General features: G+C 39.9%; 1 protein-coding gene across 9 annotated transcripts in view; it reads left to right on the top strand.

Annotated features, from left to right (window-relative positions):
• The window catches only part of CEP112 (centrosomal protein 112), a 386512-nt gene that overhangs the window by 154061 nt on the left and 205305 nt on the right, over positions 1 to 27146 (top strand). For all 9 annotated transcript variants that reach the window (XM_042453249.1, XM_042453248.1, XM_042453245.1 and 6 more), the window contains one exon: positions 20944 to 21079. In XM_042453249.1, coding sequence (XP_042309183.1) covers positions 20944 to 21079 — 136 coding nt within the window. The remainder of the gene's footprint in view (positions 1 to 20943; positions 21080 to 27146) is intronic.

Genomic DNA, 27146 nt, shown 5'->3' with positions numbered 1-27146 from the left:
GGGCGTGTCAGGGAGGGTCCGGTTTCCCGGCGTTTATACCCGCCGCTCCCACCTGGCGGGCTCCTCCCTGGCTTCCCCCTAGGTGTCCCTTAAAGGCCCCGCACTCACTGGCCGCCAAACGCCAAGACCAGAAGCAGTGCCGAAAGTTCTAAGAGTCCCGCTGCGGTGCTCCCCAGTCCGTGGGTGGCACTCCAGGGGCGGTGCGCAGATGCGCACCTCCGACACCCCGGGAGGAGGCCGTCCGGCAGAAGGCGCAGCTCTGGCAGCGACGGTGGTCCGGCGAGGAAGGCGAAGGGGGCGTGTCAGGGAGGGTCCGGTTTCCCGGCGTTTATACCCGCCGCTCCCACCTGGCGGGCTCCTCCCTGGCTTCCCCCCAGGTGTCCCTTAAAGGTCCCGCACTCACTGGCCGCCAAATGCCAAGGCCAGAAGCAGTGCCGAAAGTTCTAAAAGAGTCCCGCTGCGGTGCTCCCCAGTCCGTATCACCATATCACCATAATACAAGTATATGCACCAACCACAGGGGCAAAAGAAGAAGAAATCAAAAAATTCTGTGAAGCAATCTGGGAATAAATTGACAACATACCAACACAGGCTGTCAAGGGGATAACAGGAGATTTAAATGCCAAAGTAGGAAGAAATGAAGGATAAAAAACAGTAGGAAAATTCAGACTAGGCAAAAGGAATGAGGCAGGTAAAGGTCTGATAAATTTTTGTGAGGACAATAACCTATTCATTGCAAACACCTTCATACGACCTGAAAGAAGGCTGCACACAAGAACACCACCAGATGGACAACACAAAAACCAAATAGATTACATAATTGGAAGCAAAGGATAGAGAAGCCCCATCTTGGTGGCCAAAACTAGACCAGGTGCTGACTGTGCTACAGACCATGAACTACTTACATCAAAACTAAGAGGAAAACTGAAGAAAATATCAAAATGAGTCATCATACCAAAATATGATCTGAACAACATCTTAACAGAATTCATGGACAATGCAAGAAACAGATTTGTACTATTAAGCATAATTGACTAATAACAAGAGGAACTATGGGAAAACGCGAGGGATGCAATAAAGGATGAATGCAGACAGACACAGTAATCAAAAAGAAAGAGAAGAAACAATGGATGACAGATAAAATGCTTCAAGCAGTAAAAGAAAGAAGAGAAGCAAAATAAAAGTGAGTACAAAGAGATAAAGACAATTGCTACAATGACCAATGCAAGGAAATAGAAAACAAAAGCAAAAAAAGGAAGAATGAGAGACCTTTCCCACAAGATTCGGGAAATTAAAGGGACATCCAATGGCAGTTTTCCTCAAACTGTGCCCTTTAAGAGATTTTGGACTTCAGTTCCCGGAAACCTCAGCCATGTTGACTAATAATCTGGGATTATGGAAGCTGAAGTACAGAATCTCTTAAAGGGCACAGTTTGGGGATCACTGCTCTATGATGATACAAATAACATAATTCAAGACCAGGAGGGAATAAAAAGAAAGTTGGAGGCAACATACACAAAAGCTATACAAAAGAGATAAAAAATGAAGGATGCTTGGAACTAAGCCATATGAAGATGAACGCCAAACTCTAAAAAACAAGGCAGAAGCTGAAATAAGAGAAATGAATAAAGATAAATCACCAGGAACAGATGGCATTCCAATCGAACTACTACAACTCACACTGACAGAATCAGCTGCAATCTTAACCAACATTTGTCAACAGATACAGAAAACAAATCCGTGGCCATCAGATTTGAAATGATGAATTTACATCCCCATCCACAAGAAAGGAGACACAAGACTGCAGCAACTATAGGACCTTAGCGCTAATCTCCCATGCAAGCAAAATCATGCTCAAAATTCTGCAACATAGACTCCAACCATACATGGAGAGAGAAATCACAGATATTTAAGCTGGGTTAAGGAGATGAAGAGGCACTAGGGACCACATTGCAAATATACGATGACTAATGGAGCGCACCAAGGAATTGCAAAAGAAAATCAGCATGTGCTTTATAGACTATAGCAAAACCTTCATAAGTCATGAAAGGCTATGGAATGCCCTTAAAGACATGGGAGTTCCAACACATCTAATAATCCTGTTGAGGAATCTGTACTCAGAACAAGTGGTTATGGTTAGCGCAGAACACAGAGAAACAGAATGGTTCCCAATTGGCAAAGGGGTGAGACAAAGTTGCATCCTTTCACCCTATCTTTTCACATTGTATGCAGAATATATTATACAAAATATAGGCTTTGACACAGAAGGAGGAGTGAAAATAGGAGTACAGTACGGAACATCAACAATCTAGAATATGCAGACAACACCATACTATCAGCAGAAAACATTGCAGACCTACTGAGCAACTACTGAGCAGACCTCAGAGCAGCTACTGAGGAAGGTCAAGGAAGAAAGTGCAAAGGCAGGCTTAATGGTGAACATAAAGAAAACAAAAATAATGACCACAGAGGATCCTAACAAGTTCAGTCTAGACAACGAGGACATAGAAATTGTAAAAGAGTGCCTATACCTTGGATCAAACATAGATCAGAATGGGGACTGCAGTCAAGAAATCAGAATACAGAGCGTCCTTCCCTTACGCGGGGATCCCTTCCGGACACCCTCCCCCCCACTTAAGGGAAAAAATGTGTGTGTTCAAGCCTTATTAAAAGTAATGGGGCTTGTGCATGCACCGCGCTGTGGGGTGTGCACCGCAGGCACACGCCCTATTACTTTTTCCAGGGCAAGAGGAGCTTTTCCGGCACAGCTCCCAGCGTATGCTGGAAGCCGCGTATGGTGCGCCCATGTATATCTCAGGTGCACTGTACTAAGAATCGACGATGGCGTTGCAGTCGTGCAGTTCTGTTTGGACGCTGTGCAGCTGCAACATCATAGCTGTGCGCGCCGTCTGGATGGTGCTGCGCAACTGCGATGCCCTCGTCACATGCTAGGGTTGCAGGGCGTGTGCACACTCCTCCCTGAGGCAACCCTAGCACGTCACCATGACGCCACAAAGGGCCAGTATGTACTCGGCCTCAGATCAAGAAATAATGCAAGAGACCTGTTGACTGAATTTCACAAATGCAACAGTTTGTTCATTGCAAGCTTATGTTTTAAACAAGCTAAGAAAGGACTGCGTACATGGACATCACATATGGCCAATATAGAAATCAAAGAGATTACATAATTGGAAGCAAAAGATGGAAAAGCTGCATACAGTGTACAAAAACAAGATCAGGAGAGATTGTGGTACTGACTACAAACAATCGACAAGGTATGATCAAAATAATATCCAGGAGAACTATATAAAAGAGATGAAAGGATGACAGATTCATTCAAGGAAATAGCCATATGAACATGAACCTCCAATTTTAGAAAGTGAAGTGGAAGCTATACTCAGACCACTAGGGAGAAATAAATCACCACAAACAGATGGCATACCAATAGAGATATTTCAGTCTAAGAGACAGCATCGTTTAGTTCTCACTGAACTCTCTCAACAAATAAGGAAAACAAAACAATGGCCCACAGATTGGAAACATTCTATTTATTTATTTATTTATTTATTTATTTATTTATTTATGGCATTTATACTCCGCCCTTCAACCCTAAAGGCTATCACATTCTAATCCCCAAGAAATAGTACACCAGGCATTGCAACAACCATTAATGTTTGCATTAATATCCCATACAAACAAAGAGATGTGCAAAATTCTACAACAAAAATGTTTACTATGTATGGAGAAAGAAAAGCCAGATATCCAAGCTAAGTTCTGGAAAGGAAGAGGCACTAGAGATTATACTGTAATCATACATTGGACAATGGAGAGCACCAAAGAATTAAAAAAAATAATCAGCCTGTACTTTATAGATTATAGTAAAGCCTTTGATTGCATAGATCATGAAAAAGTATGGATCGCTCTTGAAGAAACATTTAATTGTCCTGATACATAATCTGTACTCAGGACAAGAGTCTACTGTCAGGACAGAATACAGAGAAACGGTTTCCAATTGGCAAGGGTGTCAGGCAAGGCTACATTTTAACACCCTATCTTTTTTAACTTGTATGCTGAACATATCATGGGTAAAGCAGGATTAGACTCAGAGGAAGGAGGTGTGAAAATTGGCAGAAGGCATATAAGCAATATGCAGATGACACCATATTACTAGCAGAAAATAACAGACTTGAAATGATTACTGAAGAATGTCAAAGAAGAAAGTGTAAACGTAGATCTACAGTTGAACATTAACACAAATAATTTCCTCAGAAAGTTTAGATCATTTGTAAATAGATGATGCAGACATTGAAAGGTTTTTTCATATCTTGGCTCAGTCAAACATCAGAGCAGAGAGTACAGTCAAGAAGTCAGAAGAAGATTAGAATTTGGAAGGGGAACTATGAAAGAACTAGACACGATTCTGAAATGTGTAAAGATGTATCATAGAATCCTAAAGTCAGGATTGTTCATCTTGTCATATTTTCCATCACTATCTATGTTTTTGAGGAAGCTGGCCAGTGAAGAAAGCTGATAGGAAGAAATTCAACTCATGTGCTGCAGATTCCGTGGACAGCTAAAACGTCAAACAAATGGGTCTTAGAGCAAATCCAGCCTGAACTATCTATAGAAGCCAAGATAACTAGACTGAGACCATCATACTTTGGCCATATCATGAGAAGACATGATTCACTAGACAAGACAATGCTTGGTAAGGTGGAAGGCAGTTGGAAGAGAGGAAGACTGCACTCTAGATGGATAGACTCAATCAATGAAAGCATAGCCTGAAGAGGACATGAATAAATATTCTTCAGAGGACTTGAATTCATGGGGTGGATTGATGGAAGAAGGCAGTACCATAGGCAAACTGGATCCAAGTCACATAGAGCTTTAAATATAAGAACCAAAACTTTATACTTCGGTGGGAAACTAATTGGCATCTACTGATTTTAATATTGGTTTAACATGTTCACTCCTAGATGTAGCAGTAACCAACTAACTGCCATGTTTTTGACTAATTAGTGTTTCTGAACTTGGTACAAAGGTATCCCAAGGTGCAGCACATTGAAGAAGTCTCACCTTGAGGTTAACAACATGCAGAACACAGTCTTTAGATCATCCGAATCTAGGAGACGATGCAGTGGGTGTAACAGCCAAAGCTCATTGTAGGCACTCTTGGCCATCATATCTATCTCAGCCATCATTCAGAAGCCTCCCTGCCAAACTGGACAGTCTTTCTTGGGGAGTGCAACCCCTTCTAGGACTGCTTGACATACCTCCAAACCCAAGTTAGGAACCTTGACAGAAGGCATTTCTGTTGTATCTGGATTCAGTTTCAGTTTGGTTTTCATCCTCCAACCCATTATATTCTTGAAGCATTCATTCAAAACAGACACATTATCCTTAGCTTATGAATGAATGAAGATGTATAATTTGGGTATCTTCAGCATACTCAATGGAATAATAGATTTAATTTTTGAAAGCAATATTTATCCATAGTATAACGTTCTTTTCTGTTTGAAACTGTAGCCTTGCACCTTTTTACAAAATGTATTATTCAGGAGCCAACTGGTTTAATTTCCATTAACACCTTGCAGCCTGGTGAATGAAATGGGTAAAATGTGACATTGCATCCCTAACCCCATGTTAAATTGTCAAACACATATGATCTGTGTTTTATGATGATGATGATGATGTTCATGGTGATTTTTTTAAAGGTCCCCTCCTCCACCTATCATGAGAGCCAATTCCAAGACTTTTGAAAGTGCTGCTGACAGAGTGCAAATGTTCACCAGCTGGCTGCTTTAAATTCATTCTATCAGTTGTTGTTTACATTGGAAAGTTATGACACCTCTTTTTTCCTTTCAGTGTATATGCCTGATCAGATCTTGTTTAAAATGAAAGGCTTTGTATAATGTCATTGTTTAGAGGTCATGCTGTACAGAATCTGATAGACAGTTTCACGCATAGACATGTTTGCATTTTCATTTCATTTTCCACATGTTGCTGAAGCTGCTACAGCACTGTGATCATTTTGAGATTACACCTGAACAATGCTTCCATTTCATACAGTCTTCTGTTATAATATATGAAGATATAACCTAAGGATTTAGATTTATGACAGAATAAATTAATTCATAACAGAATATATATGGATTGATGTTAGGCAATTTTCTGTGGTACAGGTGAGGCTTGTGAATTTTTGGTTTACCTGTTTTTTTTATTGGATTACATTTTGGAATTAACTCCCATCATATTGTTATTACTATCAGGAGATCTTACTTGACTTCTTCTTTGCATCATAGGTAGAGAATATATGTTGTATTACAAGATTAGATAAGTAAGATATCTTTGCCACTTATTAAAATGTTTGCATTCAATTAAAATTGTCATGACATCAACTTATTATCAGCCTCTTTCTGGTACATGTGTTGTATGGAAAATCTAATCTATTACTGTGGCATGCCAGCACCTGACAAATACCCAGCAAATACCTGAAATTGTCATGTCAAGCTAAAGAAAACACTATCACATGTGTATAAATATATATGTATAAATAAAATACATGATGACCTAAGAACCTCTTATTTTAGCAATAGCAAGTATATTTCTATACTGCTTATCAGTGCAGTTAAGCACTCCCTAAGCAGTTTACAAAATGTAAGCTAATTACCCCCAATAATCTGGCTACTCATTTTAGCCACCTCGGAAAGGATGTAAGCCTGAGTCGAATTGGAGCCCTTTTGCTGGTATTAAAATCGCAACATTATGGTCAGTAGGATAGTTCTATAGTACTAACAGTATTATTTTGTATAGAATGCTGTGTTCTTCAGTTTCTAACCTTCATCTGACTTAATTTTTCACTTTATAGATATAGCTCATTGAGCAAATGTGTGAAACATTTTATTTCTTTATATGAAGATTTGTTCTGTGTGTTTATGGTTGATGGATATAGTTCATTGGTCGTTTTATTCCATCTAGTCTGTGTACCTAATGGCTATTCATTGTGATCCTTTCACTTCTAACTCAGACTTTCCTGGTGTAAGGTACAAGTCATTTGTTCAGTAAGTGGGCCCAGAGGCCACCTATGGGATTTGCTTATGCCACTTCCAGGCCAGACAAGATACAGAGCTAGAAGAGGGCATTCTGTGCGCATACAGGAAAGCACACTGGGGTAAATGTGTCAGAAAAACCTTTCACATTCCTAAGGTCCTATTTGCAGGACCCTATTTGGACGTCACAGATAATATCTAGAAACCTGCATTTGGTCATATTTCAAGAAGCCATGTCTCTTGATGTGCTTGCTTGTGTGAAGCAGCTGCCCCATTGAGAAAAAAATATGTCGTGAATGAAGTTAGCTTCTGTGTTGCTGAAAACACGCATTGCAGTGTGCAGCCTCTCTTCTGCTTTGATTGGTTATCAGATGGATTAATGACAAAGCTTTGTTTTTCTGTGAGACTCAAGTTTCTAGTCCACTTATTGACAAGGGCTGTATGAATTAAACCTCAAATGATTACTTAATGTTCATTCATTCATTCATTCATTCATTCATTCAGTTTATACCCAATATTTCTCATGCCATGGGACCTAAACCAGTTTGCGGTAGCATAGTGACTGTGTACTACTAAAAATGAATCCCTTCTTTTCGATGGCTCATTTTTAAATATCTTGTGATTTGAGAGATCTAAAATATAGACATGTACCTACCGTACAATGAGATACCATACTTTGGATTAAACATTGATCAGAATGGAGATTGCAGTGGAGAAATTAGAAGAAGATTAGGTTTGGGAAGGGCAGCTGTGAAGGAACTGGACAAAATCCTAAAACGTAAAGATATACATAACTCTGAATACTAAAGTGAAGATCATTCAGGCCATTGTATTCGCCATCACTATGGATATGTGATCTGGACAGTGAAGAAAGCCTACAGAAAGAAAATCAACTTATTTGAAATGTGTTGCTGGAGAAGAGGGCTGAGGATACTATGGATGGCCAAAAAGACAAACAAATGGATCCTATAGCAGATCAAGCCCAGATTCTCCCTGGAAGCCAGGTTGACTAAACTGAGGCTGTTGTATTTTGGCCACATCATGAGAAGCATGACTCATTAGAAAATACAGTAATGCTAGAAAAGTTAGTGGGTAGCAGAAAGAGAGGAAGATCACATATCAGATGGTTGAATTCAATCAGAGAGGACATGGCCATGAGCTTGTCGGGTCTGAGCAAAGCAGTGAAGAATAAGGTGTCTTGTAGATGTTACAGGGTTGCCATGAGTCGAGGCTACCTCAACGGGAGTTAACAGCAACAACAAAACACAGTTTAAACCCCTGGGCTGCTCTTTTGGCGATTGCTGCTCCTTCTTTCCCTCTCAGTTGACATAGCTAGTTGTTTTTCCTCTCAGTCTGCTTTGTGTGCTGCCCCCCCAGTCAGCTTGGAGCCATCAAGTGTTCAGTCTTACATTTGCAAACTTAAAAAATGACTGGGTTCTGCTTTTCAATGAACCTCCCTTTTTGACAGTCCCTTGGTCCCTAAACCATCAGATGATGGGAGGGCTTCCTTTTTTAAATTAATATATATATTTCAGCAAGATTTTCCTGTTTCTCACATTTTGCTTTGAAATAAAACTGTGTCTGTGGCAGGGCAGTTTTCTAAATGTGATAAGATTGTTGGAGTGTCTTAATTCAGGAGGTCATAAAATACGTGGCCTTATGCATCCATGTGCGCATGCCATAACAGGAAGCTATCTACATATAGCCCAGTTCATTTTAGTAGTTGTACTGTACTAATCATAGGTTCATGCAGAAAAGGAGTTGGGAGCAGAGGCTGAATCAGGCTCCTTCCTTCCCCCCTTTAAAATGAGATTGTCAGTACTTTGCCAGGAAGCCTGAGGAAGCCGAACTAGTGCTGTGCATTTTTGCTACTGTTTAATGAATGAGGTACTGTACATACAGCATTTATTTTAGCATATTGTTCTCCATCCCATCAGATATCTGTACATGGAAACATTAAGCTAGATCAGGGTAATTGACTTTAATGTCTGTGTGAGACTAATATAGAGAGTCACTGAGATTTTATGTTTAAGTTTACAATTGTATTTTGACACCAAAGCAACTACAAATATTTTATGGAAATTTATGTATCATTCTCTGCCTCTTCTAATCTTTGAAAGCTACATTGGTAGTTTATTGCTAAGAAAGGTCTTCAGTAATAGACCATCCTTAATTGCCCTCTTTTTTTCACTGCTGTCAAAGTTCAGGCTTATATTTGAAAGTATAAGTATATTAATTTACATTTGTCCAGTTCATTGCCTCCTTCATCTACTACTTCCAGCAGTAAGCTCCATGTTTTAAAATTCACATAAAATGTAGGACTGAAGAGTCTGGCATACGTGTGTGTGTGTTTTTTCCTTTTAAGGCCCCCCACCATTGGAAAAAAAACAGCTGTTCTTCACTCAGTACTCTGAGCATCTGAAACCATTTAGAGCAAAAGTAGTCAAAGTTTCCGTCATATTGTAAACATTCCTTTAGTCCTATTGAACATGCTGACATAACCCTCACTCTATGGGGCACAATGTAAAATATGAACAGAGGATAGGAACTATATAGAACTTCTGTTTTATAGTTTCCATTTTAAAGAAAAAGTATCCCATTAACCATTTCCAAGCTGATCCTCCCCCTGCCCCCCCCAATTTCCCCTGAGGTCTATTAAGGCTAGCAAGAAAAGTGTAGTTCAAAACATTCCTTTTCCATTTGCATTCTTCTGTTCTGCTTTGTTCATAAACACATTGCTGTATCCTCAGTAGGATAGTTACACTAGATGACAAGATTCCTCACCATCATAAATGACATCATGGTTACAAGATGCAGTCTTACACAGCTATGCGGTCATGTTCTGGAAGTTTATTCCTGACATTTTGCCAGTATCTGTGGCTGGCATCCACAGAGAATGCTGGCATTGAGGTGTGTGGGGTATATGTACTGTGTGACCCTTGGTTGAGAGGGAGTGATTTACATGTTAATCTCTGTGTTGGTCTGATGGTGAATGGCAAGGCCTCAGGGTGGAAGGATATACAAGGAAGATTTCTGTCTATTTAATTAGTGATCCATTGTCTGCTGGGAAACCCCCCTGACCCTGGATGATGTTCATTTGCATGTGCTGAGTCTTGATTTTGGTGTTTTTCAGGACTGATAGCCAAACTTTGTTTACTTTCAGAGTTTCAGGGCTCAGATGGCTTACCATTGCCACCCCATCTCTCTGTTCATAGAATCCATTGTCCCACTGGAAGTAACTTGTGGTGAGGCAATGTTCAAACAGCGCAGTAATATCTTTCGGAAAAATTTTCCAAGTTCCACAAGGATTCCATTCCACTCCAACCCATATTGAGCACCATTGGATCCCCCATGCATGACTTGGCTAAGTTTCTGGCCACACAATTACAAACCCATATAGGGCAATACCCCCCCCCCCCCCCCCCCAACTACATCAGGAACTCAGCTCACTTCATAGAAAAAATTAACAACCTTGAACTCAAACCCAGAGACAAACTAATCAGCTTTAATGTGATGTCCCTGTTCACCAAATACCTCATAATGGACACTATGGCATTTATCCAACAAATTTTTCAGGAAGAAATCACAGCCTTGTTTGGCTTGCAGTAAAGGAAGAATACCAAAACAATGGACAGTGATACAGTTCAGGGTTCTTGTCACCTCCTTAAGAGTCAGCCGCTCAGTTGTCATTGGGTGGTAAATCAAAACAATGCCTAATCGCAGTTGCTTCCAGGGATCAGTGAGCAAAGATGGATCCAGGTGAACTGCAAAGCTTTCAAGAGGAACACGTTCTCATTTAGACAAAGTGGTACCCCGGGTTACGAAATTAATTCGTTCCGCGGTTAATTTCGTAACCCGAAATACCTTCGTAAGCCGAATTCCCATAGGCGCTAATGGAAAAATAGCTCTCTGCTGCCCTCCGGTGGCGGAAAATAGCGCCGCGGTTTTTTCGTAACCCGAAGAAACCTTCGTAAGCCGAAGCAATAAATCCCTATGGGATTTTTTCGTATCCCGAAAAATTCGTAACTCGGCGCATTCGTATCCCGGGGTACCACTGTAATATATTGTTGCCTCACAGTGGTGGAGCCTACACACATTTGAAAACTATTAGTTTGTGAACGTTTGTCCTAAACTATGGGATCTCATCTTAAACCTGTGCAATCAAGTTTTATCAGGGGTCTTTGTCTCTGTTCTCTGTTCTCTTTTTTCTTTTTCTTTTTTTTACTCCTTCCCATGCTTGCCAGTATGTTCAAATGTCTTGTTTATTTAATATCAACAAGGAGAGATTTAAAGCAGGGAGGAAATAATGTGGCCCTCCAGTTGTTGGACTGCAGCTTTCAGCATTTCTCACCACTGACAGAACTGGCTAGGGTTTACTGGAAGTTGTGGTTAAGCAAATCTGGAAGGCCACATAGTTCTCACCACATGTTAAAAATGAGAAAGGAAAGATGTAGGTATGTATGTATTTAATTCATACCCTGCCTTTCTCCCTGCACAGAATTCAGGGCAGCTTTTAATAACTTAATAACTTTTTAAAAGAAATTACAACTAATGCAAAGGTTAAAACACAAACCATAATTCAATGAAAAAACTCAAATTAAAAAATATTTAAAGAACACATTTAAAACAGACTAAAACACATACCCCTCCCCCAAGGTTTGGTAAGAGCATGAGAGAGAGCCTTCTCAGTGGCTGCTCTCAGCCTTTGAATTTTACTTCAATAGAAAGCTGGGCTGGCCACTCGCTGTTCTGCTTTTCCTGGCAGGCAAAGAGATTTTTGTTCAAGCAGGCCTTTAATGTATAATTAATTGGAGGGAGGCTCCTTATAGGGTGGGTGCTTTATTTATTTTTTTAACTTTTGTATATATTTCAATGATTTTATACTGTTTTTAATCTTTTGTTTTAATGGAATGGTTTCAATTGTGTTTTAAAATGTTTTGTTTTTAGCAGAGTCTTTGTGTGAGCTGCCTTGGGGCCCATCTCAGGAGAAGGGTAGCATATAAATAAAATAAATAAACAAAAATAAAACCAAAACTCCATCTGCTGCAGTGAGTTAAAACCAAAGGTCTGCCTAACTAAAAGATATTTACCAGCTGAAAGAAAGAGGTATCAGTTTCAGTGGAAAGACATTGATCTCTGCAGATGCAATAATAAACGGTTGGTACAAAGATCAGTCAATGAATTAAGGGTGAAGAATTCTTAACTAGAAATGTTCTGAAAGCCTCTGAGCATATGCAGAACAACTTGTGCTCTCTGTCTCCCTAATCCTTATCAGGAAATATGGCTTAAATTTTCATTTGATTTAATTCAGGTTTCTGAGTCTATTTGTGTCACCTTGTACTTTTGGTTCTATCTTGTCTGTCATTAACTGCTTGAAGTTTTCTTTAAGTTATATGGGAATGTTCTTCAAGTTATATTCCACAATGATGGTTGGTTTAGTGTGCTTCTTTGGTTTTACAGTATTCTATTTTTTGGTATTTGATTTTTATATTGGCCATGTGTACAGTCCATGTATATAGTCACTTGTTGGGTTTCTTGAAGCACGTGTTTGCGATAAACAAACTGTTGGCCTTGCAAAATTCATTCAGTTGGTCTCCTGTTTCTTTTCTTCATCCTAGACCAAAATTTCATACGATCTCTTATTCTGCTTCATTTCCTGTTTTTACATTCTATGATATGATTAATAAGAAGTACTGTTTTGGTGTATGAGCAATTTCCTCTTGAACTCCAGTATAGAATCATTCAGTTTCTTATATTATATCAGTATGGAGATATAACAATAAAAACTAAAGCTGATGTTGTTGTTTTTTAAAATTGTGGTTTAGTTTAGTATTTAAAATGATGCATACAGTCACTTTGATGTTAACATCACAAACTGTATGAAATGTAAACAGTTCTTCAGTTCAATATTTGTTTTCCTCCACTTTAAACAAGAAGTGCCATATCATATTCAGAACTATTGAATAATGAACAAGGCTGTTGTCTCCTTAATTTTTTGGCTCATTTGCCAGCAGTGATGAATACAACTTAGAATGCTTTCTAACAATTTCACAATATTAAAGTGCCCAGGGACAGGACAGGCATGATGTTTTCAAGGCAATAAATATTTCAGTTTCACATTTCAGCCTTTCTTCTTGATTCCTTTGATCTGGGGTTGGTTTAGTTATCATTCTGTTTGAATGACTTTATTGTCGCTTCGTCTTTCTCACCTTCTATCTGAAGAAAAAGCAGTAATAATGTACATAAGGTTGGGCTTTTGATTATAAGAAATGGCCAAAAGTTATTTTGTGTGCATTGCTAGTGATAGCTGCCTTTCATACAAAGCATTTAATTGCACCTTATCTCCAGGGTATATTAATAAAAAATAATATTTTAAGCTATGCAATATGTTAAGTTCTTTCTTAATTTATGGGACACAGAAAAGTCTAAGCATGAAGGACATAATCTTTCCCTATGTGGGTGCTGGGCCTGCACATAGAAGGAATCCCCTTTGGACTAAATACAGCCATGTCTCTGTCACACCTCTTAAGGTATGACACTGATTGCCCAGAGAGTGTGACGGACCAAAAGGAGGCCGTGGAAGACTGAGGGCTACCTTCGGTATCCCTGTTCATCACTTATTCTCTGTCCTCTCTTCTGTTGAATTATGTGATCTCCAGAGCTTATGCAATTTGGCTTTGAGGGAAGGGCAAACTAAATAAGATAGTCACATGTAAATCATCCGTTACTTGGAATACTCTGCTGCATTGCCTGCATACAAGCCTGTACGTTGAGAAGAGAAGCAAACATGATGTTTTGTTTTGTTCTATTTTGGAACCTACGGGGATTCCATGGCATGTGAGCATGACTCCCAGGAATGTGAATGAAATGCAACAACTATCAGCCGAGTGAACTAAGTCTCCAAAAGGTATCTTACTTATTAATTGATGGCAGTTCATTCACATTTGTGTAGTTTGTAACATGAAAATGTTCATGTTACGATCTTCAGTTGTTGTTGTACTCTAATGCATATTCCCAGAAATGGAAGCAAAAATCTATTTCCAAAGAAAGCGCATCTGTTCATATGTTGTGAAGTACCATGCATGCATTTTGCTCTGTATATAAATGTTTTCAAAAGCCAGAAGGTTAAATATATAAAAATCAGTAGTTGTTTCTGTGAATAACTACTGTGGATAAAGAACCTTTAATAAGGCTCTAGTGATGATGAAAGATTCATGTTGACATGTTTAAGGAAAAAATGTATGCAGTTGACTTAGAATTTATAAAAGTAGTATATAAAATAGTCTGAATTGATCATGCCATTTCTTTGAAGTTGTAAATAAGCCTGCAAGATGAGAGACTGGGATGCATAATATTTTCAAATGTAATATTCTGTCAACCTGCCTGACAGGTTTTTAAAATTTATTTACATATCCTGATGCATGGAGTATTGCTTCTAGTCACATTTGTGTGAATGTTATCAGTGCCTTCTAATTATTTTCCCCATTTCTGCCCACATTTTCATGACAAATCAGAATGCTTGGTAGGCATCATGTAGAATTATAGAAAAATAGTTGCTCTACTTTTCATAAGCTTCACAGCTGTTTGTAAATGTCCAGATGAAATCTACTGTCTTTTGCCATGTTGATTTATGGCCTAATCAGAGAACCTATTGGTATAGTTGTTTAGGCTATGGTTGTGTAGGTTATTGGGGTTCCTTACACTTCTGTTAGTTGACTCAAAAAGGACAAGTGCACTTTTAATTCTGACTTCATCTGAATCTGATTTGCAGATCAGAAGAGCCTTTCGTTGTATGCCTTCAAATTGTTTTTGACTTAACGGCGATTCTAAGGCAAATCTATCGTGGGGTTTTCTTGGCAAGATTTGTTAAGAGGGTGATTTGCCTTTGGCTTCCTCTGAGGAGGAAAGACCTTGAGTTGCTCAAGGTCACCTAGTGGGTTTCCATGGCTGAGCAGGGATTCGAATCCTGGTCTCCAGAGTTGTACACTGGTACCCCGGGTTACGAAATTAATTCGTTCCGCCGCCGCTTTCGTAACCCGGGATACTTCGTAAGCCGAATAGCCCATAGGCGCTAATGGGGAAAAAGCCGCGGCTGCGCCGCGGCTCCATTTGAAACAGCGCAGAGGTTTTTTCGTAACCCGAAAAAACCTTCGTAAGCCGAAACAATAAATCCCTATGGGATTTATTCGTATCCCGAAAATTTCGTAACCTGGGTATTTCGTAACCCGGGGGACCAGTGTAGTTGAATGCTCAAACCACTACATTGCACTGGCACTCCTGATCAGAGGATAACCTTTTTAATTTACACTTACTTCCCTTCTTTATTTTTTCCTATGTTGCTGTAATAATGGGAGGGGAAAAAACTAAGTTGGTATGAGAACTGCTTTTTAAATAGAAGCCAGTGGCTATCCCCCTTGTTGTACCTTGAATTCTAAATCTGATAGAAGTGATATCTGATGGCACGTACAGTGGGTCCTCCATATCAGTGGGCTTCAGATCTACTAATTTGATGGCCTACAGATCGTCAACCACACCCATATTATTCTCTAGTGTTGATGTTCAGGTGTTGAAGTGTGCACGTTCATGTCACTGCCATTGAATAATATAGGATGCAATTGTCTGTGTTTTTTGGCATCTGTAGCATGCTCTGGAACCAAACTTTCAGGGTCACTGTAGTTCCAGGAAATTTTTCAGTTGGCTGTCCAGTATAGTCTGTGCTTGTATTCATTTTGGTTCTTTATATCAGGAATAAGGAACTGTTGTTTCACATTAACATGTAGGTGGGAGCAAAATGTAGGGAGGACCACTGCTTCCTCCCAACACTCTTTCTGTGCCAGTCCATTTCCTCTCTTCCCACTAACCCAACAAAAGGATGGATTGCAGTTACCAGAGTTGTAGAATGATCATTTGCAGAAGATTATCCATTCTTTTCTTCCATTCATTTTTGCCTACCCTCTTTCCACCCTCCTGTCAGAGATTTGAACTGATGACTTGCAGAGGTCTCCTCTGTACTTTCCATCTTTTGTCCATGTTGGTTTTCCCTTCCATTTTCGCCTCTCCTGCCTTCTTTATTTTATTCATTTAAGCTGAATGACAGTTTCCTCTATCTTTTTCTTTATAGCTTTGAAGAGGAAAGTAAGGAAATTAATCTGACCAAATGCTTAAGCATATGAAATGTCTGTTTATGTGCTTTCAAATCTCCTGTCAACTTATTGTAGCACATGAATTTTATAGGGTTTTCTTAGGCATGGAATGATCAGGGGTGGTTTTGCCAGTTCCTTCCTCTAAAATATAGCCCATAGCACCTACTCCCACTTTATTTGTTTCCTGAAACTAGTATTTAGTTGACTTTAGATGGAGATGATTTCTATAATTCCTCTAAATCTATACTTATATCTTTAATATAAAAAAATTAAAGAAAAATGTTTTTTCTCCCCCCTCCTTTTTTTAACAAATACGTATACTGTACTATGCCCCACAATGAGCACTACAGGGGGGAAAATCTTCAAAGTGAATATTTTAATGCTTCATGGAAATGGTACTTCTCTGTAGCCTGGAGGAAACAATTCAAGCAGTTTTTATATTTGTGAACCACAGTTTATCAGTGTAAATATACAAAAAGCATTCAGATGCGGCCTCTGCAACCTAGGAAACAAATGAAAACTGGTTTTTGAGTATAACATCTATTCATAAGATTAATGCTTGGAAGAAAAGCAAATGTATAAATAAAGATTTCTGAAGGTTAAGTAGAGTTCAGTGCATTTTTTCTTAAGCAATTCTGTAATTAACATATTTTTTTAAAAAAAAGAAAGATAGTTTGTCAAGTACTATAACTGTCATAACTCACCCTCTGAATCTGAATAATTGGACGTAGAGTCATATTGCCAGGAGTTTATGTTCCAGATAATGGTAGCCTATCAGAATCTGAAGAGGTGGGGAATGAGACAATTGAAAGCCCCTCACCTTAGCAAGCCATGGCAGACACCAAGGACTTACCCTCTTACTTTGAAGTTCACAGTAAAGATAAGGAGAGGCTTTCTAGTCCCACAGTCTGTTAAATAAAAAATGCTGAGTAACTAGGCACCTAGTGGGCTAGAGACAGCTACCTATAAATCTCCCATTCTGTCTTAATGTCTAGAAGTGCTCTCAGCATTTGCATACTATTGAACTTTGGACTGGCTATGATTGATGAGTCTGTGTCTTTCCCCTTTCTGGCTTTGTTTATCTGGATTATTAGCTTCATGTAAGAGCTCTTTGACTGGCTGAAGACCTTGTTCTTGTTCCTTTGTTTATCCTTCTTGATTACCTGTGACTGAGTTGAACTCAGTTGATACCCTATAACTCTTTGTCTTACAATGACCTGACTCTTGAGTCATTTGTTGACTATAGCACAAGATAATTACCTCATATTTATAAAGTTGTTAATAGCTCCTTTCTGAGGACAAGTTGAAATTACTTTCTTGACATCAAGGATTTAGGTAGCTAATAGAAGATGTATCAACAAACAGTATCAATTTAGTGGGGGAGGACATTCTCAGATTCTATGTCAGTGATGGTGAACCTTTTACAGACCGAGTGCCCAAACTGCAACCCAGACTCCACTTATTTATTGCAAAGTGCCATGTCCCTCTGGCTTTCTAGTAAGAAACTGGCAAACTCTGTGCTAGGGCAACAGCATGTGTGCCCACAGAGAGGATTCTGAGTGCCACCTCTGGCACGCATTCCATAGGTTCGCCATCACTGTTCTATGTGTTGCATTACCATGAGCGATATTAAATGAGCACTATTCAGTATATTAATAGTTTGTATTTGCTAGTCTAGTGATCACAGGAAGGATTTAAGCATAAAATCCTTACAAGAAGATATATACAGAGTTGGAATTAAATTGTCACAACTTTATTGTTTACTGCTGTTAAAACCTTGGCTCAGCATAGGACAGTGAGTGATAAGTGTTGGCTGACCTGCCTGCTGAGTGATGAACTTTACAACAAAGCCTGCTCACAGGAGAAATGTTGGGATTGGAACAAATGGGGTCCACATGGGTGTTCACTACTATGTGCTTCTGTATGCCATCAGGAAAAGAGGCCAGCATGTTCTCCTGAAGCTTCACCTCCCCTCAAAAATGGATCAATTCATGCTGCCAAAAACCATTAACCAATTAAGTTCCACCATTAGTCTGTGCTCAACATGGAAGTTCCTAGGATGGGTATTCAGATAGTGGGAAGAAAATTTGTTTTGTTTATATTTTGCCTTTCTCCTGGTATGGGATTTAGTGTGGCTTACAAAAAAAATTAAAACAAAGTACTGTACTTTTTGATACAAAGTTTTTTTTAAATTAACAATTCTGTTAAAAGAACTACATTAAAATAGTGTAAAACACCTTAAGAGACAGCAAAGAGGATAGAGGCATAACACACTTCATTAAAAGATCCTTCTGCCACAGTAAAATAAGAACCAAAGTCCTGCCTAAATAAAAAAAGCATTTGTCTGCTGACAGAAAGGGAGCCGTCAGGGAGCCAACTGAGCCTTCCATGGGCAACCACAACCTGGGATGAGCCACCAAGAGGGCTCTCTCCCCTACTTTTCACCAAATACACCTGTAATGGTGGTGGGGTGGACAGAAAGCTCTCTCTTGAAGATCTTAAAAGTCAAGCAGTTTCATATAATTGTGAAAGCCTCCCTCCTCCCCTATGTCTCTTCCACCTCTGCAGCTGGGAAAGCAGGACTCTGGGTAAATCCAGGACTCATACTTGTCTTTCTGTGTTGCTTGTGAGCTACAGGATTTTACAGGAGTCATCTGTCAGTCTTTTATTTTTATTATTTTCTGAAATGACAAAAGTTTATGGTTCTCATAAACATAGGAGGTATTGTCACTAGTTATGATGACAGCAGGGGTTCATTGGTTAAGACACTGACTCTGATGATCGTAGGGTTGGCAGTTCAAGGCCCACTCACCGTGGGACAGAGTGAGCTTTTGCCACTAGTCACAGCTTCTGCCAACCTAGCAGTTTGGAAGCATGTAAAAGTGCAGGTGGATAAATAGTTATCACTTTGGTGGCAAGGTAACAATGTTCTGTGCAGTCATGGTAGCCACATGACCATGGAGTTGCCTTTGACAACACTGGCTCCCTCAGCTTAGTAACAGAGATGAGCACCACCCTCTACAGTTGGACATGACTAGAAAATCTTGTCAAGGGAAAATCTTTACCTATAATCATATTGAAGGATTTAGTTATGTATGTATGAACCTAAGAAAATAAATTCAAGGAGCTGTTTGTTTGAAAGCTGTTCTTCAGTTTATTTTATAAAGTACAGTTGGTCTGCTGGGGTTTGATTCTAGGATCCCCTGTGGATAACAAAATCTGTGGATGTTCAAGTCCCATTAAATATAATGGCATAGCAAAATGGTATCCCTTATATAAAATGGAAAATCAAGGTTTGCTATTTGGAATTTATGTAATTTGTTTTGAATATTTTCAATCCATGGATAAAAAAAATCTGTGGATAAGGATGGCTGATTGTAATAAATCACACCAAACTTGTGTTTTTCCATTAAAGCTATAAGGAATACAAATGGAGTATAAATAATTTATTTTGTAAAATATTAGTTCCCAATGTTGTTCAACCACAACTTCTATCATCACTCACGTTTGGTTATGGCAGGTAAAGCTTATGCAAGTTGCATTCCATCAACATCTGGAGTGCTGTACATTCCTTCCATGATTTAAAGACAGGAACTATTTAGAAGTGAAATGTAAACAGTAAATAGTTAAATCATGTTGCACTTTGATGCCATCACTCAAGGGCAATTGGAAATGTTTGTACTTACCAACAATTCTGAGCTGCAACAAAATTCTACAGTATGGTGTACTTGCTATTTGTTTTCCAGCCAGCCAGCCATATCCTCCCACAGGTTACCCCATCCCCTCTCATTTGTTTTTGTTGTTTCTTCTCCAGTAGTCATCATTGAGAGTGCTGAATTCTCATTTGACAGCTCCTTTGACCCAAACTCAACAGTATTGGAGTGAAAATCCCTTCTGGTCTTATTGCACCAGATTACTCCATTGCACAAATGTTTGTGGAAGCAGGCTATGTAAATAGAATTGATTGAGTGATTAAGCACTTTCCTACTGCAACAGCACCCATATATAAAAGAGGGATTACAAAAGTAGAACCTATGCATGATTTTGAAAAGATTTTATTATGGTCACTTATGATGCATCAGTGCTCCTGATACCTGCATTTTATCCTTTTCACTGTTTGACGTTGACTTGGGATAATCATACACATTTGAAGCATAAGTCGTGTCACCCATGCTAATGCTGAATTGATGTCATAACTGTGCATTAAAGGTTTTCACTAAATAGACTTGAGAAGCTCCCAATGGATGTCATGTTTTCCCTGCTTAATAATCTGACTTATACCAGGCAGCAAATAATCCTCTTTCTATCTTATAAGAGATGGTGGTGGGGATATGCTTCTCTTGATGCTTTAAGCTTACAATGTAGACACATACTGCAAAACATTTTCTTGATTAAATTTCTTTTGATTATGTGTTAACATTATTTAAGCGATGATTTATGTCACACAATAAAACCAGGCTATTTAAGCTTCCTTGCCTGAGCTGAAGCCATTGAAACTTTCATGGGAGCCCAATCCTGTGTTTAGGCTCTTCCAATTCAGTGAATGCGGTAAAAATAATATTCAGTGTATTCTTTGATTTGTTATTCTCTTCCTCAAAAAATATCCTAAGGTCATTTGGTATAAATATGGACAGAAAATTGAAACCAGAATGCTATTTTCAGTAGACAGGGTTAAAGACCTTTCTTTTGCACCAGCACACATGTTCTTTTATTTGATACTTCCACTGAGAAAAATTTCTCTGACTTTCTAGGGAGAAGGAGGAGCAGCTGACTCAGGTGATGGAGGTACAGAGGCTGCAAGCCCAGCAGGCTGATGCTGCCCTGGAGGAGTTTAAGCGGCAGGTGGAGCTGAACTCTGAAAAAGTCTATGCTGAAATGAAAGAGCAGGTGAGAAGGTCACAATGCCAGCCTTTCTACAACTATCTGTCTCAGTGGGATAGCGTATTCTCATTTTATATTGCCAGAAACATACTTCACTTGATAGTGGTACATCAAACTCTTTCACAATGTAGTGGCTTTGCTAGCAAGTCAGTAGAAAGGATGCCAGCAATTGATTCATCTTTATAACAAAGCCAGAATTGTCATTGCTATAAAAACCGTACATAGTTGCATTACTGCACAGGACTTTTCCAGGAGTTCAAGAATTAAAATACAAGTCTATACACTGTTTTGGATTGCATCTTTTCTCCTATTTTCACATCTCCTTTTAAGTGAAAATTTCCTTTGGGTTTAATCAGTGATCTCATTGTTGCTGTGATGTGTAGTACAGTGGTACCCCGGGATACGAATTACCCAGGTTACGAATTTTTCGGGTTACGAAAAAATCCCATAGGGATTTATTGTTTCGGCTTACGAAGGTTTCTTCGGGTTACGAAAAAACCTCGGCGCTATTTTCCGCCACCGGAGGGCAGCAGAGAGCTATTTTTCCATTAGCGCCTATGGCAATTCGGCTTACGAAGGTTTTTCGGGTTACGAAATTAGCCGCGGAACGAATTAATTTCGTAACCCGAGGTACCACTGTACTTCATTGCTAACAAAACATGGCTTGGGCCCAACCTATCTAAGGGATCGCCTGCTTCCATACAATCCGCCCCATACACTCAGGTCTTCTGGGAGGAATTTATTACAACCCTTAAAGACCAGGTTGATGGTGACCTCCCAGAGGACATTTTCTGCAGCCACTAGGAATGGGCTGTCAGAAGAGATCCGTCAAATTACCAATCTAGAGAGCTTTTAAAAAGCCATTAAGACGGATCTCTTCTGACAGGCCTTCCCGGAATAAAATACTCGGCCACAAATAAGACTTCCCATCTAGTGAACTCTGCCCATGATGATTATTTTTTGGATTACCGTATTTTCTGGCGTATAAGGCGACTTTTCAACCCTGGAAAATCTTCTCAAAAGTCAGGGGTGGTCTAATGTGCCAGATACAGATAGATAATCTTGGGCTTTTTATTTTCTTGATGCCAAGAGTAGAGTACATTATACTACAAAACCTACCCCTTTCCCTTTGGCCGAGAGTCAGGCAAAATTGCAGAAGCCGGCAGCGCCATCCCCGCTCTGCCTCTTCTTCACATAAAAAGTGAAGCGCTGGACTACAACTCCCAAGAAGCCTTGCTCAGTGCACCACAAATAGTACAGCAGAGAATTGGACTGCCTGGGCTGGGCGGGGAGGAGGGGGCTACTTTGGTAGGTGCCTTAAAAAATAGCAGGGTATCAGCTCAGAATGGCGGTGGACCTACCGGGCGCCTCCCTCCTTCCCTCCCTCTCTCCCTTCTTCCTTTCCGCAGCAAGCCTCACCTCTTTGTCTCCTCCATTCCCCTCAGGTCCTCCTTCAAATGGGGCTCCTGGGGGAGTTTGCTGGGAATGTTCTCAGAGAAGGGTTGCGAGAGAGAGGTGAGTGGAGGCTCTTTTAAGGGGTTTTGGACTTCAGCTCCCAGAAACCCAGGCTATTGGCCAACATGGCTGAAGCTTCTGGGAGCTGGAGTCCAAAATTTCTTAAAGGGAACAGTTTGGGGTACTATAATATTATATATCAATGGTCCCCAAACTGTGCTGTTGAAGAGCAAACTCTGCTTTTTAAGGGGATTTAAAAAATGTTAAGGGGTTAAGGCTCTAAGGCAGTGCTTCCCAAACTTTGGTCCTCCAAGGGCTTGGGACTTCAGCTCCCAGAGGCCCCAGCTAACCTAGCAAACAGTCAGGAATTCAGGGAGAGGAAGCCCAAAATATCTAGAGCCCAAAGTTTGGGAAACATTGCTTTAGGCCACAATGCTCCCCAAACTCTGCTTTTTAAGGGGATTCTGGACTTCAGCTCCCAGAATCCCAGGCTACTGACCAACATGGCTGATGCTTCTGGGAGATGAGCTCCAACATCTCTTCAAGGGCACAGTCTGGGGACCACTGCATAGGGCAAAAGATAACCTCTTGGGTTCTTCAGTACACGTCTTTTAAGGATTAGAATTATAGAATCATAGAGTTGGAAGAGACCGCATGGGCCATCCAGTCCAACCCCATTCTGCCATGCAGGAACTCTCAATCAAAACATCCCCAACAGATGGCCATCCAGCCTCTGCTTTAAAGCCTTCCAAGGAAGGAGACTCCACTACACTTCAAGGGAGTGTGTTCCAATGTGCAACAGCCCTTACTGTCCCTTAGTTCCTCCTAATGTTGAGGTGGAATCTCTTTTCTTGTAGCTTGCATCCATTGTTCTGGGTCCTAGTCTCTGGAGCAGCAGAAAACAAGCTTGCTCCCTCCTCAATGTGACACCCTTTCAAGTATTTAAACAGGGCTATCCTATCACCTCTTAACCTTCTCTTCTCCAGCTAAACATCCCCAGCTCCCTAAGTCTCTTCTCACAGGGCTTCATGGTTTCCAGACCTTTCACCATTTTAGTCGCCCTCCTTTGGACACATGGCTCCAGTTTCTCAATGTCCTTTTTGAATTGTGGTGCCCAGAACTGGACATAATATTACTGTAATTAAAAAATTAATTTAAAAAACCCCAAAGATATGCGTCGCACAATTCCTTTTGCTTCAGGGACTCAGTGGTTCCACAGTATTTTATCCCCTCAGGATTCCTGTCAGGTAGATCCGGCTGGTGCAGTGGCTTGAGTCTTGGACTATGGTTCAAAACACACTGCAGAAATAATGCACTTTGAGACTGCTTTGGCTGCCCTGGCTCAGTGCTGGCTAAGTGACAGTTTTCCTGCTAAGCACCTGCATGTCATAACCATTTGAATTAAAATTACTACCATATTGAAATCAAATCTGATTTTTTAAAATTTTTATTTGGTGTGCATTGGAAGAGGGGTAGCCTTATACGGCGAGTATATCACAAACTATATTTTAACTGGAAAAGTTGGGAGTCATCTTATACACCCAGTCGTCTTATACACCAGAAAATACGGTACTGTATTTTCTGGCGTATAAGACTACTTTTTAACCCAGGAAAATCTTCTCAAAAGTCAGGGGTTATCTTATACGCCGGGTGTTGTCTTATAGGACAGGTGCTGAAACCTCCAAGCCGGACTTGAGAATCTGTAGTCACCGCATATGGTGGGGGAGCTCAAAAACGACCGTGGCTGAATCCTCACCGTATGCGGTGACCACTGTACAAGTATGGTAGAAGAAAATCCACTCAATAGGGTTCGTGGAAAGAAGTGACTTAACACGGTCTTGATGACAAGGTGAAGGAGTGCCTCACCGGGAAGGTGTAAGTGAAGGGCGGAGCAAGTTGTAGACATCTGGGACGCCCGGGGTATGGAAAAAAGCCATGTTTGCACTACTGCTCTGATAGTCTTGGAGACAGTGAGGGCTGGGCAGGCAGGGAGAGCTGACCAATCCAAGCAGGCTTTGTATAAAACAAGTTTTCCTGCTAATTACCTGCATGTCATAAGCATTGGAATTAAAATTACCATATTGAAATCAAAACTTTTTAAATTTTTATTTGGTGTATGTTGGAAGAGGGGTAGTCTTATACTGCGAGTATATACCAAACTATATTTTAACTGAAAAAGTTGGGGGTCGTCTTATATGCCCAGTCGTCTTATATGCCGGAAAATATGGTAGTTGGTTTTTAATGTGTAGTTTTTAATCTTATACTGTTTAATCTTGTTTTAAGGGGGGTTACTATGTATATATGGTTCTATTGTAACTTGTTGTACGACGTTTTGATTGCTTGGCAAAAAGCGGGAGAGAAATAAATTTTTATTTATTATTATTTTATAAAACTTTTCCCCTCATTTTTTTTTTTTTTTTTTAGTGAAGACACTTGCATTTAAATTTGGTCTTAAAACGCACAAGGCCCAGTGTTTTCTCTAAAGAGGTCAGAGTAGTTCTGGTGACACAGTTGCTGTGTAGGGTAAATGGAAAATAATTGGTGGGAGAGGCTAGAGTACTGCTTGTAAATGTTTTTAAGTATGGTATTTCTAAAACAAAATAAAGATGTGTTTATTGTCATAAAAGACTGTCTTGTAAGAGGTTTGAAGTGGAATCCCATATCACTGAGACAGTTATACTACAAACCCCCTCTATGTCCTTTGTAGTAGGTACAAAGTACAATGTGTTTGTTATTACCTTTAAAGCTCTATATAGTTGTTCAGGTTACCAACAGGATCGCCTTCTCCCGTATAACCCACCCTGTATACTCATGTCCTCTGGGACATGTTTGTTCCAACTAGCAAGGACTAGACTGGCAACAGTTTCACAGAGGACCTTTTCGTCTGCTTCCCCCAGACTGTGAAATGACCTGCCGGAAGAGATACGACAGCTGAAAATGCTGACAGCATTTTAAACAACATTAAAGACGCATTTCTTCTGGCAGGCCTACTCAGTCAATTTTTAAAGAATGTCTTTTTAATTTGTATATTTTAAAGAATATATTTATATAAGTGTATTTTAATGGTTTTATAGTATTGTATTTTAACTGTTGGTTTTATGTTTCCTTTTAAACTGTTTTTTGTATTTTAACGTGTAGTACTCTGCCTCAAACTTTGAGGAGAGATGGGAAAATAATAATAATGATGATAATAATAATAAGTGACTTGCTGTAAGTATATAAGTATAAGAAGGAGGAGTGCAATTACTGTCATAAATTCTGTAGCATATTTACAGATATATGTGCTTAGAAAGTGCCTTAGTATAATGTACAGTGGTACCCCGGGATACGAATGCGCCGCGTTACGAAATTTCCGGGTTACGAAAAAAATCCATTAAAAAAAACTGTTCCGGGTTACGAAGGTTATTTCGGGTTACGAAAAAAAATTTGGTGCTTTTCGGCGCTTTTTCGCACCAAATCGCGGCTTTCGCTATTAGCGCCTATGGGGCTTCGGCTTGCGAATGCTTTTCGGGTTACGAATGGCGCCGCGGAACGAATTAATTTCGTAACCCGGGGGAGCCCTATATAAACAGACTGCTTAAATATTCTGGCAAAACACTTGATATGGTTCAGATGTTCAGTGCTCCCTTGAGATTGACTTTGGTGATGTGTAGGGTCACTTTTGGACCTGAAGTTTGGAAGAGTTGCACAGATATGTGTGAACTACTACACTGCCTACACATGGGACACAAATACAATACCACTATTTTTATCTGATCACAGTAGCTCTTTTATATTAACCATATGTGTGCATACCATTGAGGCTGTTTATAATTTTTTTCTTTTATTGGGATCTTTTATTTCTCTTTTAGCCTTTTCCTCAACATCCCTTACTTCATTTGGATAATTGATAAGTGGAGTCTAGGTACTACAGCTCAGTGGCAACTCATCCCCATTGGGACTGGTGATAGAGAGAGCTACAAAAGGTAGAGCAAAGGGGTCACAATAGGTGACTAGATCCCACATTCCTTTCAACTGGCATATCATTGCGCCACAGTGTGAATTCATTATACAGAAAGGGTAAACCTAACATTAAAATCATGCCTGAAAGCCTTGCATGGAGTGGGAAAATCACAAAACCATTCCAAAACATAGTCATAGAATAATAGAATCATAGAGTTGGAAGAGATCACAAGGGTCATCCAGTCCAACCCCCCTGCCATGCAGGAACTCACAATCAAAGCACCCTGAAAGATGGCCATTCATCCTCTATTTAAAGACCTTAAAAGAAGAACTCTCTTTGAGGGAGATTCTCTCTGAGGGAGTGTGATTCACTGTCGGAACATTTCTTACTGTCAGGAATTCCTCCTAATGTTTAGGTGGAATCTCTTTTCCTGTAGCTTGCATCCTTTGTTCCTGGTCCTGTTCTCGGGAGCAGCAGAAAACAAGCTTGCTCCATCCTCAATATGATATCCCTTCAAATATTTAAACAGAGCTATCATATCACCTCTTAACCTTCTCTTCTCCAGGCTAGTCTTCTGAATTCCTACTTTTCTTCCCCAACAATCATACAGGAAAGGAAAACTGTACCCTGGAAAATTGTCCTGAAATCCAGAAGCTGTTATGAGTATGGAGAAAA

This window comes from Sceloporus undulatus, chromosome 2 (genome assembly GCF_019175285.1).
Source record: "Sceloporus undulatus isolate JIND9_A2432 ecotype Alabama chromosome 2, SceUnd_v1.1, whole genome shotgun sequence".
In the NCBI taxonomy this organism is placed as follows: domain Eukaryota; kingdom Metazoa; phylum Chordata; class Lepidosauria; order Squamata; family Phrynosomatidae; genus Sceloporus; species Sceloporus undulatus.
Note: the sequence above shows the minus strand (reverse complement) of the source record. Positions and strands in the feature narration are given on the sequence as shown.